The sequence below is a fragment of the Budorcas taxicolor genome, chromosome 23, assembly GCF_023091745.1.
Source record: "Budorcas taxicolor isolate Tak-1 chromosome 23, Takin1.1, whole genome shotgun sequence".
Lineage (NCBI taxonomy): Eukaryota > Metazoa > Chordata > Mammalia > Artiodactyla > Bovidae > Budorcas > Budorcas taxicolor.
Genome location: NC_068932.1, coordinates 33,992,883 through 34,010,586, shown reverse-complemented (window position 1 = coordinate 34,010,586; position 17,704 = coordinate 33,992,883). Strand labels below are relative to the sequence as shown.

General features: G+C 40.4%; 1 protein-coding gene across 1 annotated transcript in view; it reads right to left on the bottom strand.

Annotated features, from left to right (window-relative positions):
- TDRD1 (tudor domain containing 1) overlaps positions 1-17,444 on the bottom strand; it is a 53,171-nt gene extending 35,727 nt beyond the window's left edge. The window contains exons 1-3 of the mRNA XM_052661231.1: positions 17,103-17,444; positions 6,735-7,065; positions 3,910-3,968 (exon numbers count right to left, since the gene is read on the bottom strand). Of these exons, the coding sequence (XP_052517191.1) occupies positions 3,910-3,968; positions 6,735-7,065; positions 17,103-17,444 (732 nt within the window). The remainder of the gene's footprint in view (positions 1-3,909; positions 3,969-6,734; positions 7,066-17,102) is intronic.
- Positions 17,445-17,704: the final 260 nt, after the last annotated feature.

Genomic DNA, 17,704 nt, shown 5'->3' with positions numbered 1-17,704 from the left:
GGCCGTAAGTCATACAGGCAACGGTGTTCTCTGACTACAATGGCCTCGCGTTACAGATCAGTAACAGAATGAGAACAGATAAGCTCCACACATTTGGAAACTAGACAATACACTTCTAAATAACGCATGTATTGCTAAGACAGAAATTTATAGCACTAAAGTCACACATTAGAAAAGAGAAAAGTCTTAATACTGTAAGTTCTCATCTCAAGAACCTAAACAATAAGAATAAAACATGCCCAAAGCAGGCAGAAGGAAGGAAACAATAAAGATAAAAGTAGAACTCAATGAAATTAAAAATAAAACTGGGAGAAAGAAATCATACAAGCCCTGGTTCATTGAAAAGATTAACAAAATTGATAAATCTCCAGCAAGACTAACAATGGAGAAAACAAAGGCAGAAATCATCAATATCAGGAATGAAATAGGTATGTATTACCACAGACCATGAAGATACAAAGATGATAATGGAACACTTCCAACAACTCTACATAAATTTCACAATGTGGCAAAAGCGACCAATTCCTGAAAAATCACAAATTATCATAATATGAAATAGATAATTTGAATAACCCTATAAATATTAAGGAAAATGAATAATTTTAAAACTCCCAAAAAAGAAATCTGCAAGCCCAAATGGCTTTTACTATTGGAGAATACTACCAAATGTTTAAACAATTTACAGTGATTCTATACAATCTCTATCCCAAAAAACTAGTGTTATCTTGACACCCAAACTATACAAAGACAATAAAAAAGAGAAAATTACAGACAAAACTCATGAAAATGGATACAAAAATCCTTATTCAAAGCAACACTAGATATAATTCAGTAATATATAAAAAATAATTATACATCATAACCAAGTGTTTATTCCAGAAATATGAGACTGGCTACATTTTTAAAAAATCAATGTAATCTACCAAATTAACAAGCTAAAGGGGAAAAGAATCACAACAGTATCAATGAATGAAGAAAAAGCATTTAAAAAATTCATTACCTATTCATGATTAAAAAAAAGAAAGCTCTCAGCAAAGTAGGAAGAGAGAAAACTTCATCAACTTGATAAAGATCATCTACAAAAATCCCATAGCTAACATTCTCAACAGCGCAAAGACTCAATGCGTTCCCTATAAGCTTGGAACCAAAGATATCCACTCTCATCACTGTTAACACAGTGCTAGAGTTTTAGCTCACGCAATAAGGCAAGAAAAGGAAATAAAAAGCATGTCTTTTTGAAAGGAAGAAATAAAACTGTCTTTTATTTGCAGGTGATATAATTACCTATCTAGGAAATCCCAAGGAATCTACAAAAAAATTCCCAGAATAAGTGACTCCTGGAGGGTCACAGGATACAAGATAAACATGCAAAATCAACCATATTTTTACATATTAGCAATGAAAATGAAGACACATGGAAATAAAATGTATAATAGCATTTAGTCAGAAAAAAAAACCCCACTTAGTTGTAAATCTAACAAAATATACACAGCTTATAAACTGAAAACCACAGTGAAAGAAATCAAAGAACATTTAAATGAATTGGAAGACAGATTGTGTTAATTAGAAGATTCAACCCAGCAAGTTCAGTTCAGCTCAGTTGCTCAGTTGTGTCCGACTCTTTGTGACCCCATGAATTGCAGCACACTAGGCTTCCCTGTCCATCACCAACTCCCAGAGTTTATGCAAATTCATATCCATTGAGTTGGTGATGCCATCCAACCATCTCATTCTCTGTCATCCCCTTCTCCTCCTGCCTTCAATCTCTCCTAGCATCAGGGTCTTTTCAAATGAGTCAGTTGTTCACATCAGGTGGCCAAAGGACTGGAGTTTCAGCTTCACCATCAGTCCTTCCAATGAATATTCCCTTTAGGATGGACTGGTTGGATCTCCTTGCAGTCCAACAGACTCTCAAGAGTCTTTTCCAACACCACAGTTCAAAAGCATCAATTCTTTGGCACTCAGCTTTCTTTATAGTTCAACTGTCACATCCATACATGACTACTGGAAAAATCATAGCTTTGAATATATGGACCTTTGTTGGCAAAGTAATGTCTCTGCTTTTAAATATGCTGTCTAGATTGCAGGCAGATTCTTCACGAGCTGAGCCATAAGGGAAGCCCCAACCCAGCAAAGGTGGCAATAATTCTCAAATTGATATACAGGCTTAATGCAATTCTATCAAAATTCCAGCAAGATTTTTCCTAGTTACAAACAAGAGTACTCCAAAATGTAGACTGGAAATAAAAGAAACAAGAGTGGATAAAACTATTTTGAAAGATGAAAGAGAAAATGGGAGGAATCACTGTACCCAACTTCACGACTATCTATCACAGCTGCAGTACTGTGTGGTACTGATGCAGGGAAAAGACCCAGAGATCAGCAGAAAAAACAGCAAATCCAGAACAGACCCACACAAATTAGTCTAACTTGTGACAAAAAGGCAAAAGCAATCCAGTGGAGGAAAGAAAACATTTTCATCAAATGGTGCTGGAGCAACTGGACATCACTAGCCAAAAAAATTTACCCTCAACCTAAGTCTCATGAGTTGGAATTAACTCAAAATGAACCACACATTGAAATATGAAACTATAAACTTCTTCGGGGAAAAAAAAATCCCAAAGTTTCTGGAGCTAAACCAGCAAAGAGTTCTTAGACATGACACCAAAATACTCCATAAAAAGAAAAATTGACCAGGATTTAGTTAAAAACTTTTGCTCTGCTAAAAACCTTGTTAAGAGAATGCAAAGACAAGTCAGGAACTGGGAGGAAATATTTGCAAATCATATATTTGACAAACGACTAGAATCTGGAATACATAAAGAACTTTCAAAACTCAGTAGAAAGAAATAAATAAATAAACAATTCAAATTAGAAAATGGACAAAAGACATGAAGAACATTTCACCAAAAAAGACACATGGATGGCAAATAAGTACATGAAAAGATGTTTATCCTTAGCCATCAGGGAAACAAATTAAGATCATGATGAGCTATCAGTAGATAAATGTGAAAATAGGGAAACTAAAAATACTAACACTAGCAAACACTGGAGAGGATGCTGGATAGAGAGAATCTGGATCACTTATGTATTCTCGATGGGAATGTAAAATGGTAGAGCCACTCTGCAGAACACTTTGGCAGCTTCTTAAAAATCTAAACATGCAACTACTATATGACCCAGAAACTGCACTCCTGGGCACTTATTCTAAAGTGAAAACAAAAAACTCATGTTCACATAAAACTCTGCACAGGAATGTTTATAGTAGTAGTAGTTATAATAGGCAGAAACTAGCAACAGCCCAGATGTATTTCAATGGGGCCAGAATTAAATAGGCCTCAGCAATAAAAAGCAATACACTACTGATATCAACAACAGTCACGGTGAATCTTCAGAGAATCACACTGAGTGAAAAAAATTCAATCCCCAAAGGTACAAACTGCATAATACTGTTTGTATAACATCCCATCCTTGAAATGACATTTTGGAAATATGGATTAGATTAATAGCTGCCAGGGGTTAAGAAGTGGGTATAGGGGACAGGAGGGAAGTGCATGTGACCTCAAAAAGGTGCAGAAGGGATCCTTGGAGTGATGGAACTATTCTGTATCTTGACTGTATTGTTTCATTATCCTGGTTGTAATATTATACTGCAGCTCTGTAGTGTGTGACCATAGGGAACACTGGGTAAAGGCTACAAAGGATCTCTATTATTTCTTACAACTGCATGTCAATCTGTACCAAAATAGAAAAAGTTTATGCTTTTAAAAGATACTAGGCTAGAGATAAAACAATGTGACCTTGAATATTACCTGCAAATTTAGTAATTCTTTACTAACATAATACAGAAACATGTTTAGAATCTTTTATCCAGAAACGCCAAAGAGAAGAAAATCCACATTAACTTACACTATTTACTTCCTTGGGTGGTGAATTATTTCCAACATTTAATGGTGACACAGAGTTACCTGGGGATATAAAACATAATGCCGAATAAAAGTCAAATATTACTTTATTCCTGGAAATGTACAATAACATAATTAGGTAATATTCAAATAGAGCTATATACCATAATAGCCTTAAACCCACACTATAAATAAGCAACATCCTACTTTTCCTAATGGAAAATAAGGATTTGCCTGAGATTTCCTCTACTAGTACACCCTGCTCACTGTGAACTTTTCTCCATTCACAATGGAAACAATTACCAGGCTATCTGAACTGCAGACTCATTTACCCTCTTATAAATTACTGAGGACCTCAGAGAGCTTTTGTCTACATGGTTTATATCTACCAATATTTAGCACTATTAGAAATTAAAACTGGGAATTCCCTGGCAGCCCAGTGGTTAGGACTCCATGTTCTCATTGCTGAGGGCCTGAGTTCAATCCCTGGTAAGTCCTACAAGCCACATGGCACGGCAAAAAAAAAAAAAGAAAGAAATTAAAACTAAGAAGTAGAAATTAAAACTAAACATTTGAAAATATTTATTAAAAATAACAAATGTATTATATGTTGCCATGATTTAAAAAAAAACAACAACTGCATTTTCCAAAGCAAACAAAAAGACAACAGTTTGAAGAGTGGCATTATTTTACATTTTTTCACATCTCTTTAATGTTTGGCTTCACCAATGATAGCTGGATTCTCATATCTGCTTTTGAATCCAATCTGTTATTATATGTTGCTTTAATTGACGTCTCTGAAGAAAATCTGGCCTCACGCACATATACAGTTACAAACAGGAATAGTATTTCATGGCCTTCTCAGACAACTGTGGATATTTTCCTTTAATTCACACCAAAACTCAAGTGGTAGTTTACAGGTTAGTTGCAATATGGAATCTAAAGCTATATCAATAAACTTTTCATCTGTTACATTAGAATCCATTGATTTATCTTGCACTTTAAATGGATTTTTATCCATGCATGACTACAAAACACTACACACTGGTTTTTTGGAAAAGACTAAGAAACTCTTGAGTTATACAGATCTTACAAATGTTGACATATTTCATCACACAATATCAAAAAATCTTAAGTGTTAATATCACTGTGCACCTCAGCAGAAAAATCTTCTAAGTACTGGGAAGCTCTCTAGCTCACAGTGGCAGATACATATTTCCTCAAATTGTATTTTATCACTGTAGGGCACGCGTCAGTCGTGTCCAACTCTGTGCGACCCATAGACAGCAGCCCACCAGGCTCCCCGTCCCTGGGATTCTCCAGGCAAGAACACTGGAGTGGGTTGCCATTTCCTTCTCCAATGCATGAAAGTGAAAAGTGAAAGTGAAGTCGCTCAGTCATGTCCAACTCTTCGTGACCTCATGGACTGCAGCCTACCAGGCTCCTGCGTCCACGGGGTTTTCCAGGCAAGAGGACTGGAGTAGGGTGTCATTGCCTTCTCCGATTTTATTATTAGCAACAAAATATTGTCAGCTGTTTCCTTTGAAGTGACAGGTCCCACTTTGCCCATTTTTGAGAAAATGACTGCCAGATATCTAAGTCTGAATGATCACAATTTGTCATTCTTTTCAAGCAAAAATGAAAAATTCCAAAAAAAAATTCCAAAAAAATTTCCATTTAGCTACAATTCAAACAATTGCACACATGCTTTTCATACTTCAGTAAGCAGCAAAAGTTAGGGGTAATTCTCATTTTGTTACACAGAATATTAAAAATACCTGTACACAAGGGTCAAGACTTATTAATAAATTTGTACTGCCTTATCAAAGGCATTCTTACGTAAAATTGACATTTCTGGCTTGCTTTTGTCTTAAATGCAAGTGTGTGACAATGAAAAACAATGACCCCTAACCCAGGCTGGCACCCCTGCTAAAGACGAGCTAATGAGGTGTCACAGGCTACCCACCTCTGCTTCTGCACCACCTGCATAAACTCAGCACAGTGAAGAAGAGCAAATAATGTTTTAATATTATTAGGAAAATACTTGTGACCCCAGAGGCCCATGGGCTTCCCTGGTGCCTCTGATGGTAAAGAATCCGCCTGCAATGCAGGAGGCTTGGTTTCAATTGGGTCAGGAAGATCCCCAGGAGAAGGGAATGGCTACCTGTTCCAGTATTCTTGACCAGAGAATTCCATGGACACAGGAGCCTGGAGGGCTACAGTTCATGGGGCTGCCAAGAGTGGGACACAACTGAGCAACTAACACTTTTACTTTTTGGCCCCAGGGCCAAACTCTGAGAACTACATCACCATATTAGAAGGTCACACCTTACATACATTCACAGAGGTTGAATTCCACCAGGCTCCAGCCTCCTTAAAAAGTAGATTTTTAGAATTAAGATTAAAGGAATGATTTTTTAAAAAATCAAATGAAACAAATTATAGTCTTAGATACATCTTTGTGAACTATTATATGCACAAAATTTGCACAGTATTTCTAGCCTAAGGCCAATCTTTAGAGCATTCATAAAAAGCGAGTGTTTCCTTTCTACATTTCTAGTGTATCTTTGGATTAGGTGGAGGGTTGGGGAGAGAAGTTCATTTGCAGACATTTTCTCACAAATCTTTCTGTGATTAGTGTAACCAAAGTAGCTACTTGGCACCTGGTTTTCCTTTCTAAATTAATATTTACATGCAAATACTGTAAGTTAGCCATTTGGTTGTTCTGTTAATTGGCACCTGGTGTGTAGCTACAGATACTTTCAGTAAGTCTAAGAAACCATCAGAATCAAGTGACTATTAAATATTAAACCTGCAGTTTGTACTCACCTGTTGGCAATGTCTTCCTGTCTTCCTTGGATCCAGCCATTTCTCCATTGACACAGTTAGGGTGTGAAGATAGTGAACTGTCTTCCTGACCAGCCAAAAACTGTTTGGTTTGCTCACAAAGCAAAAAATTGTTCTTTTTATTTCCATTCTCTGGGCTTTTCAACCTGAAATTAGGATGGTTAGGATGTCCTCCAGGACTTCTTAAAGACTCGTGTGATGGAAGCTTGCTTTCATTTTTCTCAAAATTAAATGGCTCTGTCATTTTACAGGTAGATGCCGCCAAAATATTTCTTGACATCATATTAAGCAGCAGTCTGACATTCACAGAAGTCTAAGGGAAGAAATGTATTCAAAAGGCAACTTTTAATTCCAAAAGTAGAAGCACTGCAGGCCCAGGTGGTTTCTTTTTTATGCAACAGATCTTTCTCATAAATGACTCCAAAGCAGATGTAACTAACTGGGATACTGAACAGGAGGGAAAGGGGCAGGGCACAACTTTTGAAAGAATGACATAGAAAGTCAAAGAGGAGAGTGAAAAAGTTGGCTTAAAGCTCAACATTCAGAAAACAAAGATCATGGCATCTGGTCCCATCAATTCATGGGAAATAGATGGAGAAACAGTAGAAACAGTGTCAGACTTTATTTTTGGGGGCTCCAAAATCACTGCAGATGGTGACTGCAGCCATGAAATTAAAAGACGCTTACTCCTTAGAAGGAAAGTTATGACCAACCTAGATAGTATATTCAAAAGCAGAGACATTACTTTGCCAACTAAGGTCCGTCTAGTCAAGGCTATGGTTTTTCCTGTGGTCATGTATGGATGTGAGAGTTGGACTGTGAAGAAGGCTGAGTGCCAAAGAATTGATGCGTTTGAACTGTGGTGTTGGAGAAGACTCTTGAGAGTTCCTTGGACTGCAAGGAGATCCAACCAGTCCATTCTGAAGGAGATTAGCCCTGGGATTTCTTTGGAAGGAATGATGCTAAAGCTGAAGCTCCAGTACTTTGGCCACCTCATGAGAAGAGTTGACTCACTGGAAAAGACTCTGATGCTGGGAGGGATTTGGGGCAGGAGGAGAAGGGGAAGACAGAGGATGAGATGGCTGGATGGCATCATGGACTCGATGGACCTGAGTCTGAGTGAACTCTGGGAGTTGGTAATGGACAGGGAGGCCTGGCGTGCTGCGACTCATGGGGTCGCAAAGAGTCGGACACGACTGAGCAACTGAACAGAACTGAACTGAACTGAAGGACACAACACTGAAGCATTAGAATCCACTGGGACCAAGCTGGCAGACAAGACTAGACCTTTATCCTCAATCAGCAAGTGAAATGACACACCCACGAGTGCCAAGACAGTTCCAAGTCACTGTTCAAAGACCAAGGAGTGGGTGGTGGCCCAAATCCTGGAAAGCTCCGCCCCTTCCCTAAAACATGGAATAATCCTCCCACTCATTAGCATATGAAATTACCCAGCACGCCCATTTTCAGTCACACTCGTCCTCTGCGATGGCCCATACTCTGTGGAGTGTTCTCTCTGTATCCGAATAAATCCACTTCTTACCTACCTATCACTTTGCTCCCACTGAATTCTTTCTGCGCACGATGAGACATTAAGAACCCGAGCTTCATTTGGTCCTGAAACCAGGTACCGTGGGTTTTGGCTGGGTTTGAGTCCCAGCCATGTGGGTTCAAGTCCCAAGCCAGGTTTTGACTGGGTTTGAGTCCCAGCCACATGGGTTCAAGTCCCAATCTGAGGTAAACGGTTTCAATACCAAAGCCTGCTCTACAGGCACAAGAAAAGAATGGTTCTTTATCATTTAAGTACAAACTCCAAGTTGAACAAAATTCAACAGTGGACAATTCGAGAGACATTAAGCATTACACCTCTGAGTTCCGCATCATTCCTTACTTTTAAAAGCTTCTGGAAACAACAGGGGTAGAAAAGGACTATTAGCTCAGTCGGTAAAGAATCTGCCTGCAGTGCAGGAGATCCAGGTTCGATCCCTGGGTCTGGATGATACCCTGGAGAAGGAAATGGCAACCCACTCCCGTGTCCTTGCCTGGAAAAATCTCATGGACAGAAGAGCCTGGTGGGCGGCAGTCCATGGGGTCACAAAGAGTCGGGCACGGCTGGGCGACTAACACTTACTGATTTACTCTTTTTTTTTAAATGTATTTCTGACCTAGAGCCTACAACTCAATGGTGAAGTATAACAGAGGGTAGTGTTTAAATCGGGTCATCATCTGCCTGTGTAGCCTTTCAGAACCCCTCTACCCTCTCCTGCTTGTTGCTCTGCTATGACCTTGAACCTGGCCCCCAGAATGGCCTCGCTCTCATCCCCCTGGTCAACACTTTGTTTCCTATTTGCCTCAGCTGACTTCTGTTTGGTCTGTTTGTTTTTTTTTTTTCCCCTCAAGTCTTCTATTTCATAATCTCCATTTGGGTTTTATAAATTGTAACTTGCATCTGTTGCTTTTAAAGATTTATCTGTGTGAGCGGTTGGCTGCAAGTAAGGTACACATATTGTTGCAGAGAGCCTCTGAGAAACCTCTATCCAGACAGTAGGCTGGCTTGTTGTTTTTCTATTACTCCTTGAGAATACTAAGTGCTCAGGGGAAGTTGAAAAAGAGAGTGGAGAAACAATCTTACTTTGAAATACTGACCTATAGCTTTGTTTTCAGCCTGCAGGCAAAACGTCTGCCTATCTTCCTAAAACAGCTCAGAAAGGAAAAAAAAAAAAAAGGCAACAGATAGCCCAAATTGGTATGAGTAACAGCTAAATGTTATTTACACTACATTTTACATTTAAGGTCGCTCAGTCGTGTCCAACCCCTTGTGACCCCATGGACTATACAGTGCATGGAATTCTCCAGGCCAGAATACTGGAGTGGGTAGCCTTTCCCTTCTCCAGGGGATCTTCCCAACCCAGAGATAGAACTCAGGTCTCCGCATTGCAATCTGCATTGCAGGCAGGCTCTTTACCAGCTGAGCCATAAGGGAAGCCCAAGAATACTAGGGTGGGTAACATTGTTTTAAATAGAAGATAAAGAAAGAGCAGAAAAATCCTCCCCCTTGGTGTCCTGAAACTGCTCCTTGTTGTTGTTGTTCAATTGCTAAGTCGGGTCTGACTCTTTTCAACCACATAGACTGTAGTCCGTCAGGTTCTTCCATTCTCCACTATCTTCCAGAGTTTGCTCAAATTCATGTCCACTGAATGACAACACAGGAAAGATAATGAAATTTTAAAAGAAAAGATATACACAAGCAGACTTCAAGGTGAGGGAACTCTCAGGGGACCAGGTCCCGGGACGATGCCTAACAAGGCCTGCAGATGGGCAGCCGTGCTGGGAGGCAGGTGTCAGGGAAAGCCTACCTGTAGCAAAAAGCACACTAAACTGAAGGATCAGACTGAGAACTACAACTCTGGATGCGGTGAGAGAGAAATACTGTGAAACTACAAAAGGAAAAATAAGTTCCAGGGGATATTGGGTGGGGATATGAACAGTGAGTAACTAAACTCTGTGCAAGAAATATAAAGAACATCCAGTTAAATCATTAGGGCAACTACCGCAAGGATAGAAACAGTGTGTAACTTCAAAATCCAAAGGGGGGGGGGGAATTCGAGTATGATAAAACGATAAATAGAAAACACCAAATAAGATGACCGCGCAAAACCCAAGTAACTAAAGTATCAACGATTAAGTCTCAATTAAAAGAGAGAGAGACCCAGGGAGAAAAATACCCAGATAGGTAATATGCACAAAAGACATACATTAAACAAAATACATGGCAAGCTTGCAAATAAAAGGACTATAACATGTGCTATGCAGATAACCAAAATAAAGTTGGTCTGCTAATGGTTAACAGCAGATAAAAGAACCTAAGGTAGAAAATATTCAGATAAAGGGAAATATTTTATATTGATAAAAGAAACACTCCCAGGAGAGAGAGCAGTGACATCGCCTTGAGATATATCAATATAAAGTAAAAACAGATTAAAGAGAAATTCAGCCTCCAAAAGGACACACCAGCTTTAGAAACATACTAGTCAACAATCAGTGATAAGATGCATTTTACTACCGCAATGAAACTTGATCTAGTAGAGACCAATACAACCAAGAATATTCATTTTTTCCAACATTGAGATATACCGGAGTACCAAGTCCACCTCATCTAACTCCAAAAGAAACTAGTACCATACAAGCCACATTCATGCACCACACTATACCAATCTCCATCTCAGATTTTACTTCCCCAAAAACCAGCATGCAAACCCACAGTGGACGATGAAGGGTCCACTGTGGGTTTGGTTTTAGTTTTTTTTTTCTCGCCACCCCCTGAGGCATGTGGGATCTCAGTTCCCCAACCAGGGATCAAACTCATGCCCCTTGCATTGGGAACATGAGGTCTTAATCACTGAACTACCAGCGAAGTCCCTGTTTTAGTTTAAAAGTGGTAAAACATTACATAGGAAATGACGGCAAGCCTGACTATAAGAACAATCAAAAGCTTACCAATAACAGTAAAGAGATCAGGAAGTAAGTATTAACTCAACGATGACAAGTTGGAAACCTTTAAAAAGTGGGATAAACAGTAAAGAGACATCGAGACACTGTGGGTGACTGGCCCAAACACCACCTTCCACCTCTGATTTGCCAGCCTCAGTCAGAGACAACATTGGCCATCACCAGAGTTCTCCTGAGTTGAGCTTCTCAGGAAGCTCTGTCCTTTTCTGACGAATAGGGACAGATTCAGCTAGCAGGGTCCTGAGGCCTGAAGATGTACCACCCACATCACAATGAGGAAGCAATAGGCATGATCAAGCCGCACAACTTCAGGACACTAGAGGAGAAAATAACCAGGCTGGTGCCCCTGGAAAAGGCTCTGACTCTAGCCCGCATCAGCCTATGCACAGACTTGCTGTGGCATCAGAAAAATAAACCTTTGGGTTTTCCCTTATTTGCAGCCCAAAGGATACAGACACCAATAAAATAAACGAGCAAAAGGTGTGAACGAAACGCATAGAGGATGAAGATTACTTGATTAACATATGGGGTTGGGAGGAGGGACATTAAATCTCACTTGTAACAAAAAAATTCAAATGGGAATACCTATGTATCACTTCCTTCGCAGCATACATGTAATTAAAACACTCAGCAATGAAAGGAATGTAAATGAATATGTTCTGTCTGGGAAATAATTTGGAGATTTATATATGCATTTTGTTCTCTTGCATATATGTGTACATATATATATGCACATATACATACATAAACATATATATAATATATATTCTTAAAAATGTCCATAGCCACTCACCAGACAAATCTACTTCTAGAAATCATCCCACTGAAATAATTGTAAATATAAAAAAATACAGTATGTATAAGTATCCATTTAAAATAGAAAAAGAAAAAAGAAAAATAAATAGAAAAAAGAGAAAATTAACTGTGATGCCTCTACTAGACAGGATATTACACTACCATTTAGAATTTCAGTTTTCAGAAACACTGGAAAATGTCTGTTAGAACAGCAAACAAAAAAATCAGAAAAACACGGTTATTTAGTATAATAACTGCAAAATAAAAAAGAACAAAACTCTATGTAAAAAAGAAGACTGAAATACATTAAATTTTAAATTTTAAATAACAGTGGTCTGGGGTGGGTACGTTGACAAGAAAATCTTTTTCACTATTGTTTTCATTTTCCAAATTATATTAAAGGATGAGTTACTTTTATATAAAAAAGTATTTTAAGGTTAAAATATCATTGTATGTTCAATTAAACCTTTTTCCTAAAGTGTGGTTAATTTTAAAGCAAGTAAAAAATCACAGTAATACTTAAACCACAAAACTAGGGTGCAGACAGCTTTTCAAGACACCACCAGGACCCTCAATACACAGTCTTTAACTCCTAAAATAGTCTTCCTAACTTTCTCTTTATTCAGTAAGGCTGATAGTCAGTCCACAACTCCTTACTACCCTGTACAGTTACCTAAAGACAGTTATTTTAAGTTGGTGCTGGAACCATGTCTTACTAAAAAATTAACAAAAACCCTTCTAATTTCCTATAGCACCTACTGTGGTGTTTGGTATAAAGAAGCATTCAAAAGATACCTGTATGACAAACACTATCTAAAATGCCCTATTGCACTGTCTTCCTGACAACCTGGACAGGACAGTTAAATTCACCGTCCGAAAATCTCATCTGACCATTCTAAACGGAGAATTACATCCTAGTATGAGGTTTATTGAAATTTAATAGCAATAATTCATGTCTTAGCTCAACTCTTCCAAAGTCCAAAAATTAATAAATATATATTGACTTTAGGAAGGATAACAGAACCAGTCTTAGACCTAACGTAAAAAGTTTAGTCTGCTTAGTGAAAGTTGCTCAGTCATGTCCGACTCCTTGCGACCCCATGGACTACACAGTCCATGGAGTTCTCCAGGAAACAATACTGGAGTGGGGAGCCTTTCCCTTCTCCAGGGGATCTTCCCACCCCAGGGACTGAACCCAGGTCTTCCACATTGAAGCAGCAAACAAAAAGGATTTAAGCTTAAAAGAAGCTCCACCTATAGTGGAATCTTTAGGTTAGAATTTAGGTTCACTCGCCTCACCCAATTTAGGAATTTTCATTACAACCCCCAGGGTAAACAGACATCTAGACTGGTCCTATAACTAGAGACTTATAACATCCTTTAATTTTGGACAGCCAACTGTACTGCACATGTCTCTATAAAATGATTTTCTTCCCAACTGACTACTGACTCCCGTTGTGACCCCAACCTTTCAAACATCTGAAATGGGCACCACATCCACTTTCCTCCAGGTCCTTCACCAGCTGAGGATCTGCCAGAGCTCCCACAATTTAGCATGTTCTCTAGTTCATGAACAACCTAAACACAGACAGGACTCTCCTAAAAGCATAGGATTCAAGATGTGGGCTGACAAATGGTCAACAGGAGAATTGTGCTATCCCTGACTCTGAAAACTACTTTCGCTCATGCTCTAGCTTTTGGAGGAAGTAGGATTACTGTGAGCACACATATGGAGCTATCTAAAATCTTTTGGAAATAAATTTTTTTTTTAATGTGTAATTATCATACCACGCAACTGCCTTTTTTCTTCTGATTTATAAAGTTCTATGAATTTTAACACATATATAGATTTATGTAACCACCACAACTGGGATACACAACAGGCTTTTAAAGCTGAATTTCAACATTATGAAACACTGAGAATGTGCATGTATCTTCATTTGGCTTCATCCTGGGTCAATCAGTGGGGCATAACTGAATATGAAGTCAATGGGCCCTATACCATAATGCTGTGCTTCCCAACCTTGGGTTGCAAACTTCCAATATATATAGGTACAGATATTGCTTTGAGGGTCATAATACCTCAAGGACTGCCTAACCTCACCCAGTTTTAAAGTAGTTCCTCCATATAAAATCCACTATTTTTTTTTAACACGCTACTGGTGATGAATAACACAAACTTATAATCATCCTCAAATCCACAGTAAATAGTTTTGTTGTTTCCTTGGCCAACACAAGAGGTTAATTAGAAAGATTCCCAAATTTCTTTGAGGAATCACTGATGATGGAAAAAGGAAGAGAGTTTCAGAAAAACATCTATTTCTGCTTTATTGACTATGCCAAAGCCTTTGACTGTGTGGATCACAAGAAACTGTGGAAAATTCTCAAAGAGATGGGAATACCAGACCACCTGATCTGCCTCTTGAGAACCTGTATGCAGGTCAGGAAGCAACAGTTAGAACTGGACATGGAACAACAGACTGGTTCCAAATAGGAAAAGGAGTACGTCAAGGCTGTATATTGTCACCCTGCTTATTTAACTTCTATGCAGAGTACATCACGAGAAACGCTGGGCTGGAGGAAGCACAAGCTGGAATCAAGATTGCCGGGAAAAATATCAATCACCTCAGATATGCAGATGACACCACCCTTATGGCAGAAAGTGAAGAGGAACTAAAAAGCCTCTTGATCAAAGTGAAAGAGGAGAGTGAAAAAGTTGGCTTAAAACTCAACATTCAGAAAACGAAGATCATGGCATCTGGTCCCATCACTTCATGGGAATACAGATGGGGAAACAGTGGAAACGGTGACAGACTTTACTTTGGGGGGCTCTAAAATCACTGCAGATGGTGATTGCAGCCATGAAGTTAAAAGACGCTTACTCCTTGGAAGAAAAGTTATGACAAACCTAGATAACATAATTTAAAAGCAGAGACATTACTTTGCCAACAAAGGTCTGTCTAGTCAAGGCTATGGTTTTTCCAGTAGTCATGCATGGATGTGAGAGTTGGACTGTGAAGAAGGCTGAGCGCCGAAGAATTGATGCTTTTTAACTGTGGTGTTGGAGAAGACTCTTGAGAGTCTCTTGGACTGCAAGGGGATCCAACCAGTCCATCCTAAAGGACATCAGTCCTGGGTGTTCTTTGGAAGGACTGATGCTAAAGCTGAAATTCCAATACTTTGGCCACCTCATGCAAAGAGTTGACTCACTAGAAAAGACTCTGATGCTGGGAGGGATTGGGGGCAGGAGGAGAAGGGGACGACAGAGGATGAGATGGCTGGATGGCATCACCGACTCGATGGACATGAGTTTGAGTGAACTCTGGGAGTTGGTGATGGACAGGGAGACCAATTCATGGGGTCACAAAGAGTCGGACATGACTGAGCGACTGAACTGATGTAACAGAAGAGCAGTGGAATGAAAGTAACTAACTTCTGCAGTTCTACAGGCAAATATAAGGCCTTGGTTTTGTGTTGTCCATTAGCTCTATGCTTCACGAACTTATCTCAGTAAGACTGGACACACCTTCAAGGGTAAAAACTTTCTTTTATTTCCTTAGAATTCTCCAGCCCCTCTCCTATGAAGACAGGAACATCCCAGGATACACTGCAAACCGTGACATAAGGTCTCTCCTCTCTTCAGGACACCACAGCCAAGTGAGAGTAAATTCACAGTGTGCTGTACTTAGTCGCTCAGTCGTTTCCAACCCTTTGTGAACCCATGGACTGTAGCCTGCCAGACTCCTCTGTCCATGGGATTCTCTAGGTAAGAATACTGGAGTGGGTTGCCATGCCCTCTTCCAGGGGATCTTCCTAACCCAGGATGGAAGCACTGCAGGCGGATTCTTTACGGTCTGAGCCACGAGGGAGCTAAATACCGAAAGTGCATGCAGCAGATAACTCACTTTTTCCCTTTTCTCTTTGCTTTTGTCTTCCCGGTAACCCCTTGCATTCAGAGAGAATGGCTACCCAAAGGAAACATTCAACTTTTCAAGCTCTGAAGCTCAACGATTCCACAGGAACGTGAGCTTTAAAGTCCGTCAGATACAAGTCTGAGCAGTTTTATCTTCCTCATTCAGTATGCTAGCTCAGGCAAATCACTTCATCTTTCTAGGATTCAGTGACTATAAAGTCTAGCCAGCAGCAGTAACTTCCTCACAATATCATCATGAGGATTAAACATGAGGCTGTATGTCAACCACCTAGCACCGTGGCAGGTGCTTACTAAACCCCATAAGGCAGCTAGTATTTTTACTTTACTTTTGTAGCACTCCCACACTCAAAGAATTTCTTCCACTCATGCGGAATTAGTTTGCTCCCTCAAAAGAGAAATAATTTGAGAATTCAAGTAGTCCTATTTCTTTATTCCCACAGAGAAGGAAAGAAGACCTGAGAAGGTTTAGTAACCAAACCCACAAGGACCAGCGCCCTCACACAGTTGAGATGAAAATTCAGCTCATGTTCCTAGGCCTTGCAATTGTGCATTCAATACCCGGATGGCTCAACAAGGCAACCAGAGGCATGTTCCTTAATTCCAGAGGCCAAAAAGGCAAGCATATTTATCACAGGGCCTGATTACCAAGAAAAGCGACTGGCACACGGTACACATGCTACAGACACATGTTAAACGAACCAGGGTTGCCTCACCTATATGTAAGTAAATGCTGCAATGCACCTTCCTTTTACAGGAGGTAGGAAGGGGGCGGGGGGTAAAAATCTAAAAAATATTTTTTGCACTGTAGCTTTGAGTCAAATGAAAGCACTGAATCCACAAGTCAGATTCTCCTAGAAGGGGAAAGGGGTACTTGAAGGGGATGCAAGCGGAGGTTTGCACTCTGGAGAGTCACGCCTGGAAGTATGAGCTATTTTCCAAACCTGCTGCAAGTCCCCCTTACGTCCAAAGCTCAACTCTCACATCTCTCGCCCCTCCCCCCAGTATGCGATCTTCCCCAACCAGAACCTCCCACCCGAGACATGCCTTCCCCGCCCAAGTTCTCAGGACCTCTCCAACCTTCGATACTCTCTCCACTTCCAGGCCCCTGGTACCCGCTCAACGCCCGAACTCAACGCCCGACCCCAACGTCCAGCGCCCAACGGCCGGCCCCCAACAGCCGAAGTTCGGCAGCCCTCATGTAGCGCCCCTTTCACTCCCCCGTGCGCATGGGAACCCCGACCTGGAAAAAGGCAAAAGGGCTGTGGATCCGACCCGTCTCTGAAGCCTCGTAGTGGTGGCGGCGTTTGCCCGTGCCAGGTGCCCTGCCGCCCAGCTGCGCACTCAGAGCTCACCTCGCTCCGGATGCCTAACCGGCCCTCCTGGCGCCAGCGTGGCGCCTGCGCAGTCCACGCCCAAGTGCTCACGCTGCGTCCACGTGCATCCTCCGCGTGCATGCGGAGGCGTGCTCAGGGCCTGGTGGTGCAGCTTTGTGGGGGCTGGTACAAAGGCTGCGGGCTCAGGGCGATCCTCTGCGGAAACAGAAGGTACCTACTGTTTCAGCTTCTAGAAAGGAGTTGCTGGAAATTCCAAAGGCAAAGATACAGACCTTGTCTCCTCAAAGGTCACTTGGGTCATATTAACCACTTAAAGTCTTAAAAAAGGTTTTCAAATCAATCCCTGCTTCTGTGAGCTTGCGGAAAGTAGGTACAGGTGA